General features: G+C 35.3%; 1 protein-coding gene across 1 annotated transcript in view; it reads right to left on the reverse strand.

Annotated features, from left to right (window-relative positions):
* Nucleotides 1–21,475, reverse strand: part of GLS (glutaminase) — a 64,841-nt gene that overhangs the window by 15,189 nt on the left and 28,177 nt on the right. The window contains exons 8-14 of the mRNA XM_082483412.1: nt 16,634–16,666; nt 16,316–16,374; nt 15,096–15,162; nt 14,508–14,558; nt 11,897–12,073; nt 10,660–10,791; nt 9,409–9,501 (exon numbers count right to left, since the gene is read on the reverse strand). Of these exons, the coding sequence (XP_082339538.1) occupies nt 9,409–9,501; nt 10,660–10,791; nt 11,897–12,073; nt 14,508–14,558; nt 15,096–15,162; nt 16,316–16,374; nt 16,634–16,666 (612 nt within the window). The remainder of the gene's footprint in view (nt 1–9,408; nt 9,502–10,659; nt 10,792–11,896; nt 12,074–14,507; nt 14,559–15,095; nt 15,163–16,315; nt 16,375–16,633; nt 16,667–21,475) is intronic.

A 21,475-nucleotide genomic window follows, 5' to 3' on the forward strand; every position in this document is an offset into this window, starting at 1 on the left:
TTTAAAAAAATAACACCACCTTTCATGGACATTTGTAAACTCATAAATCATAACAGCAAACAGAAATTTTTGAAGGCCTAATAGGAAAACTAAATTAGAGTAACTATAACGAATCAGGCAATTCCAGAGAACCATGACTTAACAAAGGGGAGTAACAGAAAAATCCGACCTGGCTCCCGTCCTGATGACAAAATGTTACTGCTGTGTTGTTTGCCATGAGTGGAATGACAAAGTAATAGTAGGTAGACAAATTATTCCAACAAAAAGTTTGAGAGATCAAGGGAAACTCTTAAGGCATAAAGACTTTCACCCTTCAAGTCAGAAGATGAAGACTAGGCAAACTTTAAGTTTTAGGTGTTACACATTTGCCACCAGTATTTTGAATGGAAATACTTGGAAATCTTGCTGCCATGCCCAAACTGTCAAAGTTATGTGGAGAAAAATGAATGACCATCTCAAAGGCTTTATCTTCCTCTGTTGTATTAACGTTTTTGAGCACTTCTTAGCAGCAATGAAATAATGTTTTGCCTGGAAATTATGACTGGAAATTAAAAAATGGTAAAAGAGTAGTTCTTGCAGAAAATTACTGCAGGAATCTTAGGGTTGTCATCATCATCTCATGATATGGATTTTGCTATTACTGCTCAGTCCTTTCACAGACTAAACCCTGCAGACATTTCTGCAACAAAAAGCATACAGAATATCTACAGAAATCTTAACAAGCAGAATGCACACTGACCAGTTGACCCTGGATGCAGGGGAAAAAAAAAAAAAAAAACAAACCCACAACAAAAAACAAGAGCCTTTGAAGTAGTGGATACAGACATTACTAACACTGCAAGATTTGGGACCAAAGGACTGGGATCAACGATAGTCACACAAATAAAGCAGAATGCTGATGGATGCTTTAGTGGTGCTAGCCATATTAAGCAGACAGGACAAAAGAACGTCTGCCTTTTCAAGGACCTATTGACCACTACTGATATCCAGACAACTGAGTAATACTCCCGCTTTCCGCTTTCCCAGTAGAGTAACTCTCCCACTTTCCAGGTTGTGGGTACTTCGCAATGGGTGGATGACAGTTTACTCTTAACCACAGGACTCAGAGCGGGAATTATTCCCAAAATAAAGGAGGATGTTCTCAAAAGATATTTACTGAAACTTTACAAGCAAGAGACTGACTACACCCTACAGGCTGAAAGCAGAAATCTTACCAGAAATTTGCACTCTACTCCTGTTGGAAGGATTGTTTCTAAACTATTAGGAACAAGTTTCTAGAAACTTTCTTCTAGTTTTCAGACTTATTCAGTACCTACTTTTCTTCCATTGGAAATATTTATTAGCTTAAACAGACCTTCCACCTCCATGGTTTTATCTCCAAACCCTGGGAACAGTCATATCAAAGGCTGATGAGGAATATATACAGTGCAAAATATACTCAGCTGTTTTAGCCTCTTCTCCTGTGACTGCTTCTCCATTTCCTCAGTCATAATTCGTAATCCTTTTCTGCAAAGGCATGGGCGGGGACTTGTTTAAACACGTTTGATCAGAACAGTCTATTCAGAGACCAAGATTACATTTTAATTAGTTGTCTTGAAACAATTACAGGTTGGAGAAGTTTAAAAGACAAGGCCTTTAAATAAAGTGTGAAATGCACTTACCAAACAGAAAGCCAAACCTACAGATATAACCAAAACCAGGTCACCAGTCCAAAAAAATTGATATTGAATGAGTAATTCCTGAACAAACAATAAAGTTGCCTGCCTCAAGGAAAAAGCTGGACTAGCAAATGACATCAACAGGAAGCAAGCAACATTATCTCTTCCTATCACTCCACTTGTGTCCTCAGTTCATTGTTTTGATAATAAATGCTCTGATCACAAGAGGTCCTAACACTAACATGCCGTCCCTCAGCAAATAACATGCTTCCATGTTTGCATTTAGCCTGTTATGCTTTAATAGAAAAATAAATGGAAACACAGACTTTAAAAATCCCTAAATCACTTTATTTTCAGTTATATAATTAAAAAAAAAAAAACACACACAACATTAGGATCCAGTAGGAAAATACAGCAGGAGGTGAAAATGTTACTGCTGATCAAAAGCCATTTGATCACTACACCACTTCTAAGACTCCCTAAAGGCCAACAAATTTCCACGTGATGGTAAGCTCATCACGTACAGTGAAAAGACAGGAGTCGCCATCACAAGCTGGAAAGGGAAAATTTCCACTGAAGGTCAGAAAAAAATTCTTCACAATGGAAGTGGTAAAGCACTGGGACAGGTTACCCAGTGAAGTTACAGAAAGCACACCAGCAAAGTACCTGAGCAACATTATCTAACTGTTGTTAGGTCCTGCTTTGAGCAGGAGGTTGAACTAGATGATCTCCAGAGATCCCTTCCAAGCTCTAAGACCTCATGGTTTCACTCTTAGGTTGCTTACAGTCGCTAGAGTCTCCTGCACTTCATACAAATGGGTTATGATAATCGCAGCCAGCTATGTAAAATTGACCTGATTTAAGAAGAGCTACAATATGAAGATAAATTCCCAATTTACAGTATGCACAAGAATTCTGTAACAAAAAATTCTGTATACCAGCTGCTTGGCAACTCAAGTGAAAAGCCTAATTAACAATAGCACTTAGCTATTAAAGAACATTCCAAAGAAAGTAACAGATATTTGTTGACTGCATTATCAAAACGATTGCTTCAAGTTTTCAGAACAGTCAACAATGTAAAAATAAGAATGAAATTCAAGCAATTTCTCTCAAAAATCATGATGCCAAACAGATTAACAGAAGTGCAAATGGGGGGTGGGGCTGGGGGGGTATGTTGGACTGTATTCCAAGTCTGACCAACAAGTAATGAAATTAATGTACACTGACCTCTAACAGGACCAGCATTACCAACTGCCCATAATCCACTAAATAATAGTGCTACTTAACCAGAAGATCTGCTGTAACGGATCAGATAAAGGCATCAGAAGAAAACTGGAAAGAAGACAGCTTTTGCCTTTCGCAAACACAACTGGTGTCACGAAAGTATGTGGACAACATTACAGAAGGCACCAGCTATGTACCAGTTAGGTCAAAATCAGAGCAAAGCAGCAGCTAAAGCGGGAAGCTTTACCTTAGAACAGATATGCTCCTCCACATGCCCACTGCATAAATGAAATACATGCAAGTAAGGCTGGCTGGGACATTTTCGAGGGCAGAAAAGCATTCTAAAATTCTTTCCTTTCCCCTTGTCCTTCCTTCAACCCTGTTTCCTCATCAGCCTCAGTGCCGAGGTGCCAAAGTCTATTATTCTCACCCTTACTATAGGTCATGCATCCAGGTCAGTTTCCTTACCTAAATTAAATTCTGTTTAAACTACTTAAACTGGTGCAAACAAACAAACTAAAAAAAAAAAAAAAAAAAAACCCCAAACAAAAACAAACCACACAGCTTGCCACCCCCACACTTCTGTCAGCCTAATCTATTTAGTTAAACTGCAGCTTCAGATGTAAGCATTGCATAAGGCCTGCTACGCGTAGAAGACACGCACGCGCATTTTCAGAAGTAACAACGATCTACAGAGCTGTGCCACTCTTAGTATTTAAAAGTTTTTGCGGGACTTAAGTGTTCAAGTGACATGGAAAGTCTGCATAAAGCAGTATTAGACGTGAATAATAAAATTAACTTCTACTTGCATGAAAACCAAAAGGAAACAGCGCACACTTGATTCAAAGTAGGTAGTTTAATTATTTAGGCTGCAACAAACTATCCAACATACCAGGACATAAACTCCTGAAGGAAAAATGGGGCTGTGCATGACCCATCCTTTACAAGCATGTCTTTACGCACACTACTTAGTCATGCATTTTCTAGATAGGACAATAAGTGTGGAACAGACAAGATACTAGCACGATAAAAAAAAATAAATAATTAAGTTTTAGTTAGTTTTCTACCTGAGTTAAAGCCTCTTGCCATTCCTGCAACTATAGACATTTGTGACATTCAAATTCCCGGAAGAGACCCTGCACTGGAGATAAATTATTAGGTGCATTCAGCCATCCCAATAAGAACTCTGCTGAAAAAGGCCTATTCTTCATTCACTGGAATAACTGCTTCTGAACTCCCACCAGAAAACTACAGAAATAGTTAAACAAAGTTAAAAAAACAAAATAGTAAAATCCTACAAACAATGTTTAGGGTACTAAAACTAAAACATTATATATAAACTATGAAGCCTGTAATCAACTACTTTGCTCACAGCTAACTACTGCGCATCAATGACATGTATGTATCAAGACCAAGAGAAATAAGAACAATGAAAAAACAACATACTCTAACCCCCCTCCCACCCACCCTCTTCTGACTCCATTGCCTTTCTATTCATCTACCCACCCACTGGTCTTCTGGCACAAATGCACAATGTAAACCAAAAATAAAAGACCCAAAATAATTCTACAGCAAATTACCCATGGTTCTCTCTTCTACGACTATTCTACCTTTCCTCATCTTCATGACTTTTAGACAATAAACTCTTTTGATATGTGATATGCGTAATGAACACACAGCTAATTTTAAAAACATAGTACAAGTAACAGCAGCTTATAAACCAACCTACAGAAAAGCTAAATTCATAATTATGGCCATCCTCAGTATGGGCGCATCTCTAGTGATATAATCTTGCTTCAGAATCATCACATTATAAATACATCTAACTATTTAGTATCTCAACTAAATTTTCACAGGAAAAAAAGTAAGCCTGTGAAAAAGGGCAAACGCTTTGCCAGGCACCCAGATTCAACTAACTGTTGTTCAGACCCCACTAATCCATGGATGTAGGGTTTGGACCACCTTCCTTGCTTATAGGTGAGTCATTACAAGCTGTATTTTTCACTTTGTAATGCTCAGGATCAACAGTTACTACCCTTGCACTGGTACCATTAACCACATATTTTCCAAGTGACTGAATTAGTATCTTCAAAACCACACAAATACACAGAGATGTTAATAATCTACTGCACCATAACATTTTTATTAGAGAAGTCACTGTGAGAAAGTTTTGCTACTTTGATTTTTGCTTTCAACTTTCTAAGATAACAGTTCAAAGAGAAAAATAATTAGATTATTGTACAAAATGTTTAAGGAATCATAGGAAGGTTGTCAAAGACTGGTTTGACTAAATCTGCTTATTCCACCTACTCTTCCAGAACTTTATCTTTTTTAGAATGGAGCGCTTGCTATCTCACTTCAGTCTCAAAAATGTGTTTGAACAAATCTGTTCTCCATTGAGAGAAAAAAAAAAATACAATAAAAATCAGCTTAAAATAAATTTATTAAACAATACAAAAATAAGCATGCTGGAAATCAAGATACATAAATAACATACAATGCAAATGAAAAATGGAAAACGAGACAGGTAACTTAACAACTGAGCCAAAAAGTACAACACAAATGCTAAAATAAAATTTTAAAAAGCATTTACATTTCTAATGAAATGTTAATGATGCTGACAAAGAAAAACAAACAAACAGCTAAAATGCTTGAATATCAAGAATTGCTATTACTGTAGCACAGGTGAACACTAAAACCGTTGCAGACTTCGAACATTCAATGACTAGCCTCTACCACCGCATTCTTTCAGACCCCCTCACCAAACGCAATGCAGGCATGGATAAGTCGTCGTGGCAGATCTAACTATGGTCCCAGCTGCCTGTGTATCCTGTCATGAACAGGAGCCATCTGCAGATGTGGCAGGCCACAACAAGAAACTGTCGAGTGTAGGCGAGTTACAAAATAATTGGTCCAAAGGAATCTCCTCCTGACCCCTCCTAACTAGAGGCTGGCTTAAATTCTGAGACAGGCTTCAAAAGCATATATTACAGAACTGTAATATATATTATCTAAAGTAAAGATTGTGTAAGCTGTACCCTAAATATTCTTATTACGCATGTTAATGATTTAGTAGTTTCCTTTAATTTCATATTTCCCATGCAGGACTTGGCTCTACCATAAGTTTTGTATGTAATTGACAAACATAAATACAGTAAAGACTTTTGTTTTCAAGTTGAAACCCAGATGGAACAATTTTCCATCTTTAACCCCATTTTTAGAATTAGCTTCAGATGGTACTAAAAATCAGATAATAACGTGTATAGAATTAGACCAAGCAAATCCTGCATCATACATTTTCCTTTTTAAATTAAAATCAGTAATTTAACCAGCAACATGTCGTCACTGTAAATACTTTTCATTAGCAGCACAGACACATTACATTCCCTCTTGCAACTGAGGGCATTTCACGTAAAGACATGTAGTTTTGCAGGATCTGAATACTTGTTATGTCTCTGTAACTACTAGTTTACTGTAAAATCCTCAAACAGGTGAGAGGTTTTCATAATTCAAGACTTTGCCTTTACTTATTTTACTTTATTTTTAAGAGAAGCACTGACGAAACTAACCTTACAATCAGCGGTAAGATTATAAAACTGCTATTTTTCAGCAATTTATGACTGACACTTATTACTGACATCTGCACCAGATTTACCTCTTCATCCCAGTAGGACTTCAAATTCACTGAAAACTGATGTTCTGTATTGTTTTGCTTAAACATTTTAATCCTCGGCTTCAAAGACAGGAAGCCCATCCTTTTACAATACGCTGCTAGATGACAATTATCCAGGGTTTAGTCAGAGCTGATTTCAAATGTTTATGCAAAACTAACAATACCTAAACAGAGTAATTAAGAACAGGTTGCTTACTCGGAGAACAGCAGCTTTGCTTTACGCATTTTCCTTAATTCGCAAACATCCAGATGGGACAAAAAGGGGCAGGAAAAACCTAACTCTCCCCTTATGCAAAATTCATGTATGAATGCATTTTGGAGTTTCAGATAAACTAAAAGGAGCGGGATTGGGAGAGGAAGCAGGGAGAAGGGTAGAGGTGTTGCTAAGGAATTAGCTGTCATTGTCTCTTAAAATACTCAACCAGATAATACCATTTTTCATTACCTGGACAAGTTTTCAATAGTTTTATAAACATAACTCTGCATGATGCGTACCGGGGTGGGATATATCGAGCTATCTGCAAGCTTTTAAAGGGGAAAACTTTATAAAAATAGAAAATAATTTTCTAAGTTTTTTAGCATCATTAAGAATCTAATAGCTACAAGTATCAAGAATTCAGCAAGTCTGCCCTCTGTCCAGCATTGCCTACTGAGCCTATTCAAAGCTTACATATACCATTTCAAGATACACTCTCCTCCAGACACTCAAAATTATCCAATTATGCAGATGAACAGATGCGGTTGCCTGTAGAAGAATGCAAGTCCTGTTTCTTAGCAAGCTGACAGAGGTGCAATCTCACTATCATTTTAAAAAGTAGCAATTAATGATCACTTTTAGAAAAAACTTGCTAATGTGTAAGTAAATGAAACCTCTGATCTCATATATGAACATGCACACACATGAAGTTGAAAAATAAGTTAATTGTAAACAGTTTTAATAATATCGACCTATCTCCTTTACTCCGAATATATTTTCTGCTTACTACTTGGTTGGTTACCACTCCAAAACTAAGATTGCTGACATTCCTCTCGAGGGTGGAGCACAGCATTATTAGTAAGGCAGCCTTCTGAGTCATAACTACCAGCTGGCAGTAGAAGCAGCTAGCAAGATACTCAAAATAGTTTGGTCAGAAATCTTTCTGCTGCATTAGTTGACTTGCAGACAAGGCAGGTTTTCTTCCCCCGCCTTCTCCCAGTCCTCCCCAGCCATTTTTGCTCTTTTTATTAAAATGTTAGCATTAATGATTATTAAAGGTCTGATCAAAAATTATATATATAATCTTCACTAGCATGGCATATCCAAAGGATCCATTTCTGTTCAAAACAATTTGAAAGCTCGTATTAAAAAAAAAAAAAGAGGATGCAGTAATAACATGACTCAGAACCTATCTCCACTTAGTATACAGTTATTTAGAAATTAATGAATTTGCTGTGTTTTGCTGACACTACTTTATATTTTAATCAAATTCTTCTATCTTTACATGCTGACCCTGATCAGAGGGCACATCGTAAGTTCTTGCTTAGCTCTAAAGTTAATTTACTTGAAATTCTCAGATATAAACAAAAATAAACAGATATACACAAAAGTGGTATATCTTTGAAAACATTCAGATTTACCTTTTGCTTTTTTTAATGTAAATGTGTTTTAAGTTACTACAGATGTCAGTTAACAGGTTTGGGTTTTGTTGTTTGCATGTGCTTTCCCCTCCCCCTTGAACTTTGACAGTCTTTTTGGTATAGCATACAGAATTAATACAAAATGTATATATAAATGAAACACCAGGCAAACAATACTCAAATCAAAGTTAAATCTAGAGATGCTTGAGGGTTTTTAAAATGAAGAATTTAATAAAACTAGAACCCATTCGTCTAGTTTTGCTCTCCCCGACCTTCCATTCTATACACTACGGTTCTGGAGATGTCCTCGTTTGATTCAGGTGACACTTTTTTCCATACTGTTTCTTTTAAAGCAAGTTCTTGCTGGAGATTCTCATAGTCCATTGGTCCAAAGGAATGCTAGTTGTTCAAGCAACATACATTATTTATTAGTGTATTTGAAGGAAAAAAATCCATACTTGCAGTCAATGCTAACAGACTCAAGTTTTTCACTTCTTCACATAAACTGTTATTTTCTCTTTTCCAGTTAAAAAATTCAAATTCCAAATTGGATATTTTTTTAGATGTATACATGCAAATAGAAGCACTTTAAAAATCATTCTACTGTTTCTTCTCCTATTGAAATCTTCATGCCTTAGTTAAAACCGTAATCGTAATAAAAGCAAAGAGGTTTTCCATATCTCAAGCACCCTCACACTTCTACCTTGTGTACATGTAGCTGGAGTGGATTCAGTTCATTCCCAGAGATTGCTGATACCACTTCCTTAGTAACAGGCACTTGTCTACAACAATATAATACCTGAGTTCACTGCCTGTCCAACTCTCAGCAAGTCATGTGGTCTCAGAGATATCGCGGTGAAAAAAAATGCTAAACATACATCTCCTGCATTGCAGCACAGAACAAAAAGGCTAAGCCCACCAGCTGGTCAAATCTTTATTAAAAGGCAACCAGAACAGTAAAGCTCCTTGCAACTTTTATCAGATACCACATACTTACTCTAGTAAGGGAGATGAACTGCATGAAACGGAGTTACAGATCTAATATGAAATTTTACTGTACAAAACCCCGTGATAGCGTGGTCCACCCAGGTAAGTGTCCACTAATAATGTAAACTAGTTTATCTGAAAGCTTTGATGCAATACATGTCATTGAGCAGTTTTGCATTTAGAGAAGAACTTTCCATATTTTTTCTGATGTCTACAAGCAATACTCACTAAACACACATATCAACTTACCCGCTGATCACCACCTTCTCTGCGAGGATCAAGCTTTTTTGCAAAGTGTCTCAAATTATCGTAGTTATGGAAATTGCACAAAGAAACCAGATCCTGAAAATATTTACAGAGCATGCATTATTATTTGTATATGAAAGTCAAATAATATAATACTATAGTATATAGTCTATAATCAATATAATAATACTACCACTTATGTTTTACATCATACCCTAGTAACTTAAACCAGTCATACAAGAAGCTTATTTAATAATTTAGTACCAATGTCAGTAAGGTCTTTTGAACTTAACACAATAATACGATTAAGTTCTAGTAACACCTTTAAACTCCTTTTTAAAGTAGTACCAAACAGGTAGCAATCTGCAAAATGTTTATTTTAATATATTTCTACTCCAGCTGTATTAAACACTTGAGGAACACGAAGAATAGTCTGGGCTAGTCTAGTACATAAAACTTTAAAATTCAATCAGAAGGATAAAACAAGAAAACGTGTGACATAATTGACTTTAATTCGGTTTGAATTACAGCATCAAATGTTTAAGTAACAGAACTTTGCTATGCTGTTATATTTTTACAAGTGAATGTTACATCATTACTTGTATGCCGTGATGATCTATCAGTTTTTAGGCCTCATTGTAACACACAATAAATGCACTAAATCCCTCACCTGCCTACTGTTCTATGATTTTATATTTAAATTATGAAGACAAAACTACTTCATATGAAATATCTTAAAAGTATTTAAACTAGAATTAGTAACTTCTTTGGACTCGTAATTTGCAGCTGTACAGTAATATTTCATGAGAATCTTTTTCTTTTATTGTAACAAAATAAGAGTTGCATTTCCGCTGTTTTGAAAATTGTTTCCTTTATGACTGAAGAGGAAAAGTAGTCTATAAATAAAGCTCTACAGCTCCTAACACAGCACACAGAACAGCTCCTTTATTACTTCATGAAGCGCTCCTTTTCAAAGCTTTCCTACAATAAATTTCTCCAGTGCATTATATTTTCTAAATGCTCGCTGAATTTCTATGTTAATTATTACTAAAATGCAAACATCTCTTATTCGTCTTTCACGCTTGGATCAGATGAATCTTGCTATGTATGGAAGAGTAATGAATCTCTTTAATTCAGTTAGATCTCAGCTATACTAACTGGTAACTGAAACTCAATAAACATGAGCTGCCAAAGGAAAAAAAAAAAAAAAAAAAACCACTAAAACCCCAAAACACTAAAGGCAGTGCTGCTTACGTGACAAAAGTGAATTCCTTTAACACTGTTCCCCATCTTGTCCAAAGGAGGTGACCAGCACATCAAGCCCATGACATTAGGAACAACCAGAAGAATCCCACCAGCAACTCCAGATTTTGCAGGAAGACCAACCTGCAGAATAATTAGAGAATTACTGTCCTCTGCACACATTCTTCATTATTTTACCACAATGTGCTAGCATTTACTTAAGAGTATTATGCAGAATTTATGAAATGTAGCTCTGGAAAGTAATTTAAGCTGGGAAAGCATTGTTACTTAGCTCTATTTATATAGACAATAACCTAAAGCACAGTTTGTGGCAATCCGAAGTAAAGTTATTTGCTCTCAGTAACACAGTAAGAAAGATAATTCAAATCTATTATAAAAAAGCAATCATTACTAAGCAGTAGGACATAAGCGTATCTGTCATGAACAGTATGCAACAAAGGAGCAGTACAGAGCTGTATACATTAAAAAACTTTGACTGGAAAACGTGAAAAACAAAACCCCAAGAAAACAGAACAGTCTATCCATAAAGCCACACAATAACCTACTTATTTACAATCTGGATAAAGACATTGCTTTTTTCCAATAGGAACTAACACATCACATATTCCCATAGCTTAGTAAGCAATAACTTTTAGGTCACACAAAGTATCATAATCAATTTTACACAGATGCAATGAGGAAAAACTAAAAGCACTCAAAACAAAATGCGCTAAACACAAATACGATGTAGTACATCTTGAAATACTTAGGTATAAGAAATGTACTGCTGGAAAATACAAGGATGGCGCATATGCTGTTTACAGCAGCCACTTTTACAACACATGAGAACAATTCATGAAACAGCCTGAGTCAATGATGAAAAAGCAACCGTTTGCAAAGGCCTCCTGCTATCCTTTACTCCCACATAGCAGGATTTCTTCAGTTATGCTGTTTCCAGTTACATCTGCATCAATCACTTGTTTCTCTCATGAACAGCCTCTCTTAAAGGACAGTATTTAGGTTTCCACATTTGGGTATCCTTTTCACATTAAGTGGCAGAGAATAGTAAGTACTACAAGGTACAGCGTACTAGCTGGGCCATGAACTCTAGGCGAGATTTTCAATTTCTAAACAATTCATGTAACACCCCCTCCCTTATCCCAGAAGCAAGCCAGCCCTGGAGCATGGAAAACAATAGCACTGACTAATCTTCATGGTTAGCTATAATTAATATCTGAAAACTACTTACATGGAAGGCAAACTGCCCAGAGAAGTCATACATGCCACAGGAATGCATTAAACTCAAGGTATTACGGACTGCTTCAGGACTCAGTACTCTTTCACCAGTGATTGGGCAAAAGCCACCATTAGCCAGAGTTGCTGCCATCACACTTGCCGACTCACATGTTACTTCTATTGAGCAAAGCTTATGAAAAAGAAATTGAGATTATAAGAACTGATACTTCTAGCACAATAAGGCCAACTATGGCACGGTCAACAATATGTCTCTACAGAAATAACATTTCACAAAATAAACTGTAGCATAGCATTTGTTACAGGTGATGCTCATAGCATCAACTAATATGGATCTGAATCTTTCTACTATAAAGATCCCAGCAACAGTGTTTGTAAGCCCTCTTAATAGTTTGGAATAGTATTTTACATGGGTTAGTGTCTTCGCTTGATTCCTCCCCCCACCCCCCATATGTTCCTTTGAGAGGAAGAGGTCTGGAAAACAATCTCAGTATTTTGCATCTGCTTAAATGGCAAAGCCACAGAACGACTGTTTTTTTTTCAATTTGAGTTTGTTTTGTGTGGCTTTTTTTTAAGCCTTAGAAGACTACACATATCTATTAAAAGTACATTTTAAAGCTGCAAACTCTAGCACATGCAAGTTTTAACGCCAGCACTTCCTGCTGATGCAGCCTTATTTCACTTTTCTCTCATATATGCTTTTTGATATATTAATGATATGACCACATGATAAGTTTCTCCCAGGATCCCTGCTTCAGTACAAACTATACATACTTTGGTGACACATCAGGAAATGTGATATGATGCCATCACCTGATGCTGCCTCATTTCTGCAGAAACCAAAAGATAAGCTGGTTTCAACCTGAAGCTGAAATGCTACTCCGAAAAGTAAACAGACTAGTACTCGTATTCTTGCTTTTGCCAAACAGTCATTACATGATACTTCATGAAGTTACCTAAGCCAAGTTTGCATGAGTAGTTACTACCTGGAATTCTTATTTTCCGGGTGCCAAACTCAATACATCCTAGTCCAATCAACTGGAGTTGCAAATCAAGAGATTGTCAGAGACGCATCTAAAATGGCAACTGTGTTTTAAACATATGAAGTATTACATAATATCACCTACTTTGAAAAAAGTGTTTCTAGGTTCTCAGTTTAAGCACCTGCACTTTGTATCTCAGTTCTCTAAAATGAGAATAATCCATCCTCACTTTACAGAGATAATAGGAAAGTAAGTTTATTCCTGTTCAGAAAGTTCCCATTTACACAAGGGAGGAAGGAGCATTACAGAAAGCCCAAAGAGAAGAAATAACTAGCCTTTTAAGTAGAACCTGTTGGAATACTGTTGGAAAGTAAGTGCTGTACAGTGAGATTAAAAGAAAACAGCTTGTGTATGAGCTGCCCTCTTTCTGAGTATGGAGTGAAAAGGGGATTTTGCAAGGGGAAAAAAAAAAAAAAAAAAAAAAGAATGACACGCAGTCATGAAATTAGAAATCATAATGCACAAAAGTGAGGCCAAATTAAAACACATCAGAAAAGTTAGTTTTGGCATTTCTTGATTTATGAACAGCTTTGCACTCAGAAGCGTAGCAGGACTTGAGGCAATGGTGTAGGAAGCATTTAAAAAGCATGTTTAAACAGTAAATTCAAATAAGTTATCAGTTTTGTTCTGTAATAACAGAAGTTCAGAGTAGACTATTAACTCGTATCTTGTTTCCAACTCAACAAGAGGTCAGCTAAGGCTAGTCACATATACCTTACTTCATAAACAGTCATTCCATTTAAAGATTAGAGCAGGTGCACCTCAATAAAAAAAAAATTACAGATAAAATTTGCGTTTTAAAAAATATTGTTTATAATTTGCATAAGTAAAAGCACCTCTCATGAATCAAAAACAGATTCATTTTGAGAACTAAACTCTGGACTTCTTTTTAAACTATTCCACATGGACTGAATCAGTAACACAAGTTGAACCACCTCTTGAGAACTACATGCAGCAGAGCCGAGTTGTGAATGTTTTAACATTAGGAAACCCTTACTGAGGAAATACCTCACACTTGCCAAGTTCTCATTTTGTGACAGTTGCAAACAACTTGCTGAAAGTGAAAAAGAAAAAAAAAATGGGGGAGGGGAAAATATGTACGACTAGATTTTTGGTTTTACTCATAGGCATTGAATTAAAAAAAAAAAAGAGGTATTCATATTATTTAATTTATAACACTACCCTTGAGCTTACAATAGAGCATGCATATGCAGTTTTAGTTACACACAGAGTTTGAAGTACTTCACAGTACAATAAAGAGCAGCAACCCAAAGAAGCAGAAATATTTTGTCAAACTCACTGAAGTACTACAAGACATTTTAAGCTTCTAACTACTAGTGTTTTAAAGACTACTGCTAGTTCACATTAGCAATAAAAACACCTAAACAAAAGCAAATCTGAATACATCAAAAGTACATCATTCATTTCCGAACAGAGTTTAACAGAAGCTGACAAGTTTAACTATAAACCATTAAAGCCTTCATATCTATGAACAAATCAGCTTCTACTGCTTATAATAGTAATTCTAAGTCTATAATGAGTCTCAATTTTAAAGTCAGTTACCTGAAAATAGAAGTCTAATATAGCAACCATATCCGTGCCTTCAGGAAAGCACTGAGGAAGAAAAAGAAAGAGAGTCTTTAAAAGAAATATTTAAAACAGAAAATCATAATTTTACCTAGAGAGCCATAAATTAAGCTATATTCTTGTCAGCATATTAAGCATGAGGCAGATTTAAAATTAAATACTTATTTAAATGTAACAAGTAGAAATATTAAATTATGTCGGATTTAAAAATAACACAGTGCAGTGAGGTATTCAAGTATTTTTCACTACAGCTTTCAACATCTTTAAATCAGCAAATTGCAAACTGCATCTAGGAGTTTTATAAAGTCACCTGTACAGCATAGATTATGCATCATATGACAAATAAATTATCAGGGCTATGATAGAGAAAAAAACTACAGCTGTTCTATTAGAATGACACAAGTATCACACTTTCAAGATGACAGCATTTTGAGTAACAGTATGAAAACATACAGTATTAGAATAATTTATGCCACACTGTACATAAAATAAATTAAAAATCTTCAGACTGAAAAAAACCTCCACTATACAGTACTCAAATTACAATAAACAAAAGAGATTAACCTTTTTTTCTTTCAAGTAATAGCCGATTGCAAAGTTTCTATCTCCGCTCTCTCTTTCAGACTGGAACCTTTAAATAATAAAAAAAAAAATTAAAAAAAGAGTCAAGACAATACATCAAACTCGAAAAAACGCTAAACTCCAGAGATGCCTAATGTAATTAAGTACAACTGCATGTAAAGGATATGTTACTTGTGAACACAAACATTCTACTAATAGGACAGAAGTCGCCATAGAAGCACCCCCCAGTATACCCAGTTGAAGAGAATTAGTTTCAACATCCAAATACACACAGTACTTGTTACCCACACATACATAAGCTGACTTAGAGAGAAGACAAAGCAGTGCAAGATCCTACTCTTAGAAGCATTTCTAAAAAGGCCATAGTGGAATGAAATATCCCACAAGGAGCTGTAGTGAAAGGGTCGTTTACTGCCAACGCTGACCAAACTAGAGAGGAATCCGAGGATGAAGTTGCAGGCCAAACAGCGACCAGAATGATGGCTGCACTGTTTATCGTGATGATTAATTTCAGGATGAAACCTAAAGGAGGAGTCTGCATGCATAGAAGGGTAGGTAATTCTCACATGTCTGCTTCCTTCCATGGTAAAACACTTTTACATTAACAAAGCTCAGGAAAAACACCAGTTATCTCATTCGGCTTCTCTGCGCGCATGTGCCAATTAGCAACCTGAAAGCAACTCTGCTATATTTATATATATATTATATTTATATATATGTATTTATATATTTATATCTCTTTATGATTTTCCCGGTGCTGCCTCAAAAAGCTCTCAAGATTTGGAGAGTTGTTTTAAAAAAGAATTTAAATATGCAAAATAAAAAAGCATCAAGAGTCCCAACTGTATAAAGTATGCTTTCTAAACATTTGACATGCAGCCATCAACATCTAGAGTTTAGTTTTTAATATGAATGCCGGGAAGATAAGAGTTGCACTTACAACTCTCACTGCCATAGCACCAACAGAGCACTAAGACAGAATAATGAAATTTCAGAGGTAACTAACACTTCTGTGTGAGATTTCGCCACACTGATGTCAGAGACATGCACAACTTTAGTCCTTGTATATTTTAAGCCAAAGACACCCTCTAATACTAGGGATAAAATGATGGTTTCAGTGTAAATAACTAAACTTTGCCATAAGCTCAATATGCTAACTATAATTTTCCATCTAACTTCATTAAGTAAATAAAAATACTTACGTAGCATTACTGAATCCAACATACTCATTACCAGCCATTTTATTCATGAATTGCATCACCTGTTAGAGACAGAGAGGAGGGGGGGAAAGCATGCTAACATTTTCAGACATTAAAAAGCTATAATCGATAAACTTTCAATCCAGCCTTACCCTAAATCTTGTAACATGATTTTACAAATGCAATCCAAATCACTAGATGTTTAAACAACCAAGCACAGATAAAAAGACAAAACATTTGAAATTACTGAAATTTTACTTGCAATTTCAAGACTTTACCACTGAATTTAGTTAAAAAAAGAATGTTATAACATTAACTTACGTAGTCAAATTTTTCTGCGTTATTTGCTCCTTGCTGCAAGAAAAGAAAAAATAATTTACAAACATTGTTAACATAAGGCAGACATTAGTTCACTTAACAGTATTAGGATTTTTAATGCATATAACTAAGTTATGAGGCTAACTACGAATAAGGTACTACAATCATTTCATATATTAATGAAAAAATTAAAGTGTTAGATAAGTAAATCTTTAATTATCATTTAAATTAAATAATCCTTTAAGAATCTTATCAAACACCTGTATGTTGGAAATGAATTTAAACAGAAAAAGGTATGCTTTATTTTAAGCGCTTTCTATTCAACTTTACGTGTTTAACATAAGTAAATGTAGTAGTTAAAGCAAAAAATACAAAAGTAACTACAATCAGGATAATTATAATGAAAACACTAACTTTTTATAGATTAGTAACCCAAAAGTATTCTTATATTACCAACAGAGCTGAGCATAGGAAAGTTCAGGCTACTGAAGTTAAAGTACTTCCACGGCTAGCGCCCATACTAAGAATTTAGATTGAAGACTTAAAGTGTTACCCCTTACTATGAAAATAATTGCATTTAATCAAAAATATCTGATTTGATTAATCTGATTAATGTCCTACCTATTAAAAATTAAACAGTTAAAAACTAGAATTTTGCATCATAGAGTACATCATTGTGCGCACAATGTAAGGGAAAAAATCTAAATCCAATTTAATAATGATGCTAGTGAAACTTAATTCTTAGGATTGGTTGGTTGGTTTGTTTCAGGGAGGAGAAGGGGTGTTATTTGGGGGCTCCCCCCACCCCTGTTTAAGAACTTTCCCAAATTTAGTAGCTGCCAGTTAAAGATGTATTAATTCTTTACAGGTCTGACAGGCGACCTTTCACAAATTCCTGTAGCAAGACATTGAAAGGGGCGGGAGGTAAAAAATAGCACATGGTCAACTGAGGGGAGTTATTAATTTTTTTGAAGTAGCCAAGTAGAAATTTTTGAGGAAGTTTAAAAAACAATGGCATCACATACACAAGTGGAAACAATGCATCTGGCGAATATATTTTTTATAAATAATTTTAGTATTACAGATACTCTATCTAGATAACAAAACTCCATTTAACATAACTCAAACAAATCAAGACACTACCTGCACTATGTTTAGCATGGGAACGGGGAAGGAAGTGGAAAAAACTTAAGTTTTATATCAACCAGTATTTTACTTAATGAAATGCGTAAAGCCAGTCTCATTTCCCACTCTGTATGTGGATTAGGGTGTTGCAGATAATCTTTGAAGCCCATGCATCAGCTCATCTACAAGAGGATGCGCAGTCATACACGTACGATCACTAGCTGAAAGGAACACCACACTGTTTTGTCAAAATTATGCACCAGTGGTTACCTTATGCTTAAAGGCTAATAACCTCACTCCTAAAGGCAATAATATCTAGCTAATTTGCAGTAAGATAAAAAAATTCATGATACATTTCATCAAAATGTTCCTGTATAATATACCAGAACACAAGTCTTAAAAATTTAACTCCAAATCTGTTCAATGAAAAATAATTAAAAGAAGAAATTACCAACTTCATTGAACTGTTGCAGTTGTCAAAATATTCCATAGATCCTAATGCTGTAAAATATGTAACAACATTTAAACCACAAAAACCTTTTCAACCTTTCAAATGCACAATGAACATCTTTTTCTGGGAAAGTGGGTCAGCATTAGTTATGGGATGCTGTATTGATAATTGTATGGTTAGACATGTATAATAAATTGAAACAAGTTCTTTTGTTAAAAAAAGAAAGAGGGAGAAAGGGATCATGCTTTCTGCAAAAATGTAAATACATTATACTTTTTTTTGCCCAGTTAAAAAAAAAAAAAAAAATTCCTAGTCCTTCAACAAAAGCCTGGCTTTACTAGCAGCATATAAAATCGGTGGGCAAAAGACTCAATGCAAAATTTTCCACATCAACTTGTTATAAAAAAAGGTTTCTTTTTAAAATTTACATCTAGTCTCGTATTTTGGGAAGGAAATCTGTGTACTAACTCAGATGATGCACTTTCAGTCTTTGATGTTCCACACACTTGTGTAGCTACTTTATATCAAAACACAAAAACATTGTTACTGAAATTAGAGTGCTCATATACCTAAAATATTTACCTAAGTAATCATATGACCAAGACCTCAGTATGGATTTAACATAACATGTAACTAAAACAAAAAACTTTGCTTCCGTACACAAGACAGCAACTAAAAACCCCAACATATTAGTTTCCCTTTTTCAGCAGCTGACAGAGGTATGCTGCTCCTCCTAAAAAGCTGAAGAGACACAGAGGCAACACACATTCTATGAGTAAAATCCAATTGCAAATACAAAATCCTAACATTAAGAATACTGAGCAACTTTTCCATAATAATTTAAACAAACAGACAACAAAACTTCTGTTCTTGCACAAGCACTTCTTATTTTTGGCTTGATTGTATAAGCTTATGAGGTTGGGGCACTGCAACATTTTCCTTAAAAAGCACTTTCATTTAAGTTCAGATGCAATTCATCTCTCTAGGACATAAAAGGAAACGTTCCATGCACTAACTCCACAAACACTTAGCACATTTACTGGAACATATGTTCATATACACACTTACTGTATACATGCTTGTGTGTATACACATATGAAAAAACACTTCTAAATGAATACAAAATGAAACTGAAAATGTTGAGATTGAAGCAGTTTGATAGGCAGAAAATTCAAACTTGCAGAGACAGCTCGATACAATTTTGTAAACACTTAAAACCACAAAGGACACTATGGCTGTCAATCGTCAATTTGAATTTTTTGACTGTGTCAGGTTTCAGTGATCTTCCCTTTTTTTTTTTTTTTATATAACAGGGTACTTTTATTATTTTTATTTCTACTAGGAAAAATATAAGCAGTTGCATAGGTTGCATGCCTACAGGTACGTAGAAAAGAAGAGACCCATGGATACTTACCAGAGCTTGCAACAACAAAATTAGGCAGTATTTATTAGAAAAGTAGTTAATATTCACCACTTTTCATTGATCAACATTCAGTGTTTATACAATTAGGCCACATAAGCTCTTACCATGTGTCTCTTGTCAAAATAATTTTTCAATTTTAAATCTAAGCCAAGTTAATACCAACATCTGGATCATGAGAAGTTTATAATCTTCTAACAATAGAAGATGATTTAAAAATTAATTTCTGGATTTTTAAGCTAAATTTATAACCTAACTCTATACTGTGATGAAAACAACAACAAAAAAAATCATAACACTATGTCAGAGTACAAGGAAACATTTTTTACATTTGTGCATTTTACATTGACTATTAATGTCTTTATTTTAGCTTTCTGTACTTACACACTTTTAAAATGTTATTTGTTAATCTGGGCCTGTTCTGTGAGAACTGGTGTCTTGATTGCTTAGCGTGCCATTTTCCGCTCTGAAATACTTGAGAGCACACTGTCACGGACAGTATTTGACCCACTAAGACCAATAATATTACTATTTCAAATACATGTAAGAATTAATTCTGTGTCCTTCATGTATTAAATACTTGCATATGTGACCACTGAATACACATCATTTCAAGTATCACTCCTACATGTTCTGTGGCAAATAACATTCAATACATTTGAGTTACAATAAAAAGCAAGTGCAGGATAACGTGAGCATACGTTCTATCCAAAATAAGTTACTACAACAAAATTAATAACCCAGGAAGAGAGGAAACTTCACCAAAATAAAGACACGTATCTGGCAGAGAAGATCACAAAGTCGACACATGTTTTAAAGTGGTACATATGTACATTTACACATCAGTCTAACAGGATGGATAACTGGAGTGAGTAGCATAGAGCAATTAAGCTAAACCTGTACTATTTATTGTAACTACATTGTCAAATAAACCATGCATTTTCCCACCCCTCAAGTATTAGACCATAACTGTATATGTTTCCTCATTAACTGTACCCTGACAGCAAACAGGCCCTTTGCACAGCTGGACAGGTTTTACCACCACTGTTCGCCTCATTTATTCTTATGGCTTATCAGCATATTGAGAAAGCTCTGAAGTATATCAGATACACCTCTATGTTTTGTACAGAAAAAGAAAAGCTTTCACTGAATTCAGTTTTTTTCAGGGTCAGTAAGATCAGCATTTTCATCTTCTCACACACTTAAGTTTTTTGCAAAGGCTACGAATATTGCTATACCCCCCCAATATATTTAAATGCTTCCCATGTTAATTCATTAGCATAGAATACCTCCCTTCACTGAGCATTCAAGTCTATCGTCACTGTCCGTGTAAGACCGTGCATGTGGCTGTCAGCACTTACAGGATTTATATTCACTGTATTTGTCCAGACCTTTGCCGTTACACTAGGAAAGCTTTTATCTACAGATGGAATCTTGAAGCATACAATAAAAACGACTTTAGATTAATCCCTTGTCCTCTGGTGATTCTTTCCATGGCCACCTTCCACCTTCTATACTGTGGACCCTTCCTCTTCATCTCATTTGCACCGCTAATGCACCACCCTCCCCAGTAATTAAAGATACATGGAAGTGGGCAATTACTGACACAACCACTGATATTCCTGGAGTTGATAAACCTTAAACTCAATTCTCAGAGTGTAAGAAAAAAAGCAACAGATCAAAGCATTCAAATCTATCCATACTACAGGCAATAAAGACTTTTCCCAGTCAACGTGATGTACAGAAAGCTGTGTGCTTAGAGCACCGAATCTGTACTAAATCTGTACAGGAGCTGAATCATCTTCTTTCAAGCACCTGTATTTCCTTGGAGACATTGAAGAATTCACCA

Source organism: Vanellus vanellus (genome assembly GCF_965231255.1).
Source record: "Vanellus vanellus genome assembly, chromosome: 5".
Lineage (NCBI taxonomy): Eukaryota > Metazoa > Chordata > Aves > Charadriiformes > Charadriidae > Vanellus > Vanellus vanellus.